At 38.0% G+C, this 6,735-nt stretch overlaps 1 protein-coding gene across 1 annotated transcript; it reads right to left on the bottom strand.

Moving 5' to 3' along the window:
- Positions 1–4,201: 4,201 nt before the first annotated feature.
- Positions 4,202–5,768, bottom strand: LOC18611130 (uncharacterized). The gene has a single exon (XM_007047197.3). The coding sequence runs from the start codon at positions 5,569–5,571 to the stop codon at positions 4,372–4,374; it is 1,200 nt and encodes a 399-aa protein (XP_007047259.3). The 5' UTR covers positions 5,572–5,768; the 3' UTR covers positions 4,202–4,371.
- Between the last annotated feature and the right edge of the window lie 967 nt (positions 5,769–6,735).

Below are 6,735 nucleotides of genomic sequence, written 5' to 3'. Positions count from 1 at the left end.
AAGTACACTGAAAGAAAAAACAATATTTACTTGAACCTTCACTTCACTGTTTGACCAACTTGTGAAGTTTTGGGTGTTCATGTTTTGCAGTTAAATAGTAATGGCAGAAAAAATTGAAGAAAAACTCATATTCTAGCATTTTCTCTGCTTGCTGCATGGGCCCGAGTACAGTCCAAGAAAGAGTTTTCAAAGGGACTTCTGCCTTCCGGTTTCAAATATTTGTGTTTCAGACTAGTAAAATAGGGGGCAGGGGTTCACCGTCTGGAATGGATCAAGAATGGGGTGGATATAATTGTCTAAAGGAATCAGGAGAGAGGAAGCGGATAGCTTTGGAAATAATTTACTGACAGATTGGGGTCCCAATTTTCATCACAAGTCAGTCACCGCACATGTAAGATGTAACTTGTCCCCATATTTGCCTTATCATCTCGAGATTAAAAGCAATCTATCTATATACAGTCAAGAAACCTGCAGCAACTAGCTTCCCATTTCTGATAAAGTGTATCTTCTTCCTTTTGCCACTCTAGCCTCCATAGCCCTATCAGCTTGAGTAAATGAGAGTGGCAAAAGAACAAAAAAAAAAAGAGATGAATGGATTAAGTTTCTTAAACTGTGGTACAGTTTCATTTAGATAATTTGTACACACAGAGAACCTGTTATAATCTGGTTCAGAATGTCAGTCTCAGCCCACAAGAAAATTCCAACAGCCATGTAAGAGACCCAAAGAAAAAACTGTGAAGACACATGGAACCATTGACAATTGGAAAATTAAACCTGCCCTGCAGCAATAATGCACCCAACAAACAAACTAAATAACAGCGAACACTTTTCAGAACAGTCCAAAGTCCCTTCCCCCTCTTAATGTCAACGTTAGGTCACTTTTCAAAGTTTTTTTTGACAATCTCAAACTTGAATTGAATCACCATCCATTTCCATGCCTCATCTTCTTCTATATCTAATCACATTAAAATCCGCACCCAAGCTCTACTGTCCCCTTTTGCATGAAAAAAGCAACCGCACCTTACCCAATTAGACTGCACCCCCTTTCTGAAGGCAAGATTGGACACCACTACCGCCACCAGTCCACCACCCCTCTTATCTCTCTACCGCACAAGACAAAACTCTGATTAATTCTGTGGTCACCTCGCGTTACTTCACTCCTTTACCTATTCGACCTAACACATTGATCTTACACCTTTAAAGAGATGCTCTAGACTAATATAATTGGTCTATTTTCTTGCATAGGTTAGAGCTGCGATGATTACCTTATTCTTATGAAAAGCGAAAGCTTCTCGCTTTCGAGAAAAGGAAAGGAGACACTATTTAAAAGACATGAATAAATGGAAGTTTAATTTTAACATTCTAAATATATGGAAAAACTAATATAATCATAATCATATGTAACATTAATCTTTAAGTTCGAATAGCATATATTATAATTGACAGTTTAAGTTTAAATTGATAATGACATGATGTAAAAGATGCATGAATCTATATGTTTTGAATTATTTAAATTCAAGCAACATTTACCTTGGATTAAATTTTCATTTTTTGAAAAAAGAAAAAAAAGGGCTGCAATTTGATATATGGGGTATGTGGCAAGTAATCTATGGGTGAAATGTTGGGCAAAGGGTCGCTCTTTAAACTTTAAATAGGTGTCACGAGAACTGCAGACACATGAACAAAGGGAGGGGCTAAAGCCCATTACCCCTAATAAATCCCACGTAACATGTCCCAGCTCTGAAAAGGCCCTTCTTGCATTGGCATATGCTCTGTGCACACGTTGTCGTTTCTTAAGGACTGTGGGGAGATTTTGTCAGCACGTGAAAGCAGTGAATGGCGGTTGCCATGGCACGTGATCCTAGCAAAGGTCGGTTCAGGTCGCCGACGGTGGCCTTGCAGTGACCGTTGGAGCATTAAATGTGTGTTATCAACACTTTGGGATGATGGAATATGATATGTTTTTTCAGTTTTTCACTGTTTTGGACTTTTGGTTTTGTTCAGTGGTTTTTTGGGTATAAAGATTTTCCTGGTTTTTTTTTTTGGTTTTAATAATTGTGTTTTGTCAGGTCTAATTATTGCTATCAAATGGTAATGCACATGTGGTGAAGGTGGCATCCAAAGATCAACAGAACCAATGGCTTTTACTGTGCAATTATTTGGTATTCATTGTTTGGTCTGCAAAGATCTCCCTAAGCCTAAACCCTTGTTTTTTCTTTTTCTTTTTTATGGTTCTCACCCTGCAAATTAATTTAAACCTCTTGATTAGTTTATTTTACAAGGAAAAATGGGTTTGTCGACAAAATTATGACTCTGTCACCTACGTCCTTAGAATTGGTAAGTGGAAAGAGATTTGATGAAGCTTTCATGGCCTATTTGAGACAATTAGGTTTTGGCCTTTATCCCATTTGCTGACGATGGAGTTGTGAACAAATCAACTTATAAAATCTCTTCCACTCTCATGTATTCAACTTCTAAGTGTATTTTCCATAAGAGTAGTAGGAGGACGGAAGCGTACCAAGTGCAAGTATCATTGTCTCACAGCATTCAAGAGATTCCCAGTTGAGCAAAAGGGTAAAACGCCAAGGGAAAAGTTGGCTCCCAACGACCACAAAGTCTACTCATTCAGCTGTATAAATTTAGCCAACGTACAGTTCACTTAAACCATCAGCCAACCAATTACACATATCTTAACTAGACCCCAAGCAAAAAACAAATAAAAAAAAGACATAAAGATAGTATGTTTTATCTTTTTCCATAAATGAGGCAAACAACTGAATCATCCCAAACTCAAAACTGAAGTGATGCGTGAACAAATCCTCCAGATTCAGAAACCAAATATCTGAAAGCATTCATGGTCATCCAGAGCATTTCTCAAATCGGTGCATTAAATCAAGGCTTATCTGAATTTAATATAAAAAAATTGAAACAAAATCCTCTTTTCTTCCGTACGTTCGTCGGCTCTTCCCTTTCACATGTCGACCTGGCTTGCTCCCTTGTAATGTTACAAAATAAAGCTTGACAAACCTAACCAAAGTTACTTTTTAATTAAATTATGATTTTATGTACAACATCTCACTCTCCAAATGCCAACAGAATTATGTGAAATGAAATCAATATATGTGAAAAAAAAAAAAAAAAACCAAACCCACCTTTGCTTTTCTTCTAACTATCTAATCTCATGTACGGACCCCAAACCCCATTTTTTGGACCGCCCCACATCACGTGGCTCCCCAATTCTTTTTTTTTTTTGGAATTAAATTGTTGCATTTGCCCTTGAACTTTCCTTGAAATTTCAAATCAAGGGTTCAGATTTCAGATTATTTTGGTTTTGTTTGTTGTGGGGGTTATTGCAAGATGGAACACAGAGACCTCGTTGTTTTGTCTCTTAAAAGCTAAACGATGAGAAGGTTTTGGTGTCAGGTTTCTGCGTGGATACTGGATACCGGAAACTAGAAACCCCCGTCACTATTTTTTTCCCATGTTCCAAGAAAATTGTAATATAAAATATTAAAATTCAATATATTTCTTTGTCTTAAATGCTTGGTGGCTTCTCAAAAGAAGAGATCTTTGCCAGACATCTCCGTTTCCTGTTTTATCAAAAAAACAATGGCAGGTTTCCACTCCTTTTTTTAGTTCCAAAAATATGAGAAATGCACTTGGAGTCCTCAGCAAGGAAAAGGAAAATGAAAAGCAACAGCTAAAACGACAGTGTTTGAAGAGCTGACTTCGAGGACTAATTTGATTATAGATGCGGCGCCCCCCGCAGGATATTATCAAAACTTTACTGAAAATTATTATATTACTCGAACCAAATATTTCTATTTAAATCTTACCATACTCTTATGCGAGAAAAATATTGACTCACATCTAATATCTCTATTCACTTTAACTAAACTTAAGTGACGAATTGGATCAAAATTTTGGTTACAGAGCCATGTCCAAATAGTGGCACCTAATAACAACTTTTATTTTTTAGAAATAAATGAATTAAATAAGCACACGTGCACTGGTGCCGATTTAGAAGGCGCTAACAAAAATATTCCATTGTTATCGAGAAGAACAAAAAATTAACAAAAAGATTATGAAAATCTGAGCTGTAAATAACGAAAAATAACTATGTTTCTCATTAATTATTTATATATTATGAACAACAATGTGATTTTAACTTCTTTTTTTCAGCTCTTTTTTTTTTTTGCGCTTCGTTTCATAGTACAACGCGTTACCCCATATATTTTACTATTTTCTTTTTTTTTTAAACCCAAAAGATGGAAAATCCAAACCCCGAGACCCCTGAACACATAAAAAAAAAAAAGGAAAATTAAAAATAAAGTTTAAAAGAAAAACAAGAAAAAAAATCTTGAAGCTGTGTCATGACCGGCTAACCGATTCAGCAAGTTTCCCAATTTTTTCTACGAGCTCAGCGGACAATTTCTTGGCAGGTTTCTTTTCCTTCTCCGGTCGAAAATCAAACCCTAGCGCATCCGAAACTTCTTCGGAGCTCCACCCGGCTTTTCGGAGCAAATCTGAGAACCGATCCGCTTTTAAAAGAAGCGCATCGAGGACCGCCTGATTATCCAACAAAACCATCTCTCCTTCAAAGAACCCAGATGCTGACACGTGTACGATCTCCGATATATCTGGCTCGCCCCACCCGCCTTCTCTAAGAACCGACCCGATTTGCTCGATGTATTCGTCGACCCATTTCGGGATTTGGGTTCTCGGCATATCGAAATACCTCTCTGGGGACGAATTCGAAGATGATGACGACGAGTTTCTCCGGCGCCGATCAACAGCCGCGTCGCTCCAGAACTCGACCCATCTAGGGGTTCTCGACCCGGTTACCAAACCCGCATCCAGACTCCGCCTCGAGAAATTAGTGGACGACCCGGCTGATTTCTCACTAACCGATCTCTGCTTTTTCAACAATTCGGGGTCGGATTCGGAGCACCGGAACAAAGATTCCATCTCAAAAAAATCGGATATATCAAACCCGCAACAGAAAACCCGGGTCTCGTCGATGAAGAAAATGGGGTTACCCGCTAAAGACGGGTTACAGGGAATATAGCAGTGATTGAAAATGGGGATCAAAAGGGGAGCTCTTTTAAGCGCATTTCTGGCTACCCGTAATGCTTTTTCCGGGTCGGAGGGTCTGGGACCCCACGATTTAGACCATAAAGTGTTACGCGCGATCTGAAAGGAGATTGCAGCGATAGGAAGATCAAGCGAAGCCCGTAGATGGAGTCGGGCTCCAGCAGATCGCCAATCGGGAAAACCCGGACCTACGGGTAACCCGGCTGATAATATGGCTCGAAGGTCGGGTGGGAAAACGAAGCCAAACTCGGCTTCCGCTCGGGCGAACTCGGCGTCGCATAAACCAGGTTGGACTTGGAAACCCGAATTTCTTAAATGGGTTATAACTTTATCTGCTAAAGAAGAGAAAGACTGAAGACCGTTGCGAACTGGAAGGGAAGCCGGAGTTGAAGGAGCGGAAGCGCGAGCAGAGAGACGGCGTAGGCCTGCTATGTGGGCCGGGTTTAGACCGGCCATTCTCCGGTCCACGTCGACCATTGTTACTTTTAAAAACTAACGACGATGGCTTTTCTAATTCTCGTCGAAAATAAAAAAACACTGTCGGAAAAGAAAATGTTTCCTTCCACTCACTTCTGTTCTGTGTTTTTTTTTTTTTTCAGTGAAAATGGAGAGAAGTGACGAAGGGGAGCGGAAAGGGGGGGAGCTTAATTTTTTGGGGGAGAGGACTTCTGTGAGTAAAGAAACGGTGCGTATTTATAGCTGTTTCCAAGGTGGAGCCCATCTTGGAGATTTTGGTAATGGTGGTTGTTTTTATTTTAAGATATTTTCAGTACAACTTTTTACCTTCCTTAATTAACCTTGGTGATTTTTTATAATAGCAAGTGACCTTGTGCTTTGTCCTTTGCTTAGAAATACAATACAATGTGATGTTCACTGTTGAGCAACGGCTCTTTTCATGGTAAATTATGATTGGGTATTTTTGCAAGAAAGGGGAATAGACAAAGATGGTGATTTTATTTCATGTGAATTTTCTTTCCCTTTCCTATTGATAACATAGTACAATTTTTCAATATGAATTCAACATTTGGGAATTTAATGTGATCATTATCACATTAAACTCGTAAAATTATTATTAAATATAATATATTAATCTGCACTTCACTTTAAGTTAATGCTCATCACTGTTATATTGAACTTATATGATTATCAATAATAATTTCAAGCATTATGGAAGTAAAATTCTAGCAATGTGATGAAAACATTATGCAATATTATTACTCGGTACTAATATATGTTTAGGCGTGGGAGAAAATCTAATAAAGAAGAATTGAAGACTCAACAATCATCTGGTATCCTTAATCATCAATTTACCTTTATAGAATGGATAGAAATTCCTTAGTCTCATCAAATAAGGAAAAAACAGAAACAAAGAAGCTTTTGTTTTGTTTAAGTTACTGTTAAATGCAACCTTTTGCCGCTGGTACGGCCAATTTGGGGTCCCATTTGCAATCATGAATTAGCTTGACAGCTTAGATAAAGCGCGGCATACAATCATAATGCCACATTGTTGTATGCTAACGTTAACAAACTTTTTTTTTAGGGTTATTTATTTATTTAAGAAAGAAAATAATGAATTTTTTCCGCCCATTTTCGTTGGTAAATTAAAAAAGAAAACAAACAAATTAAACTAATGATTGGTCA

Source organism: Theobroma cacao, chromosome 1, assembly GCF_053813885.1.
Source record: "Theobroma cacao isolate CCN51 chromosome 1, ASM5381388v1, whole genome shotgun sequence".
Taxonomy (NCBI): Eukaryota; Viridiplantae; Streptophyta; class Magnoliopsida; order Malvales; family Malvaceae; genus Theobroma; species Theobroma cacao.
Note: the sequence above shows the minus strand (reverse complement) of the source record. Positions and strands in the feature narration are given on the sequence as shown.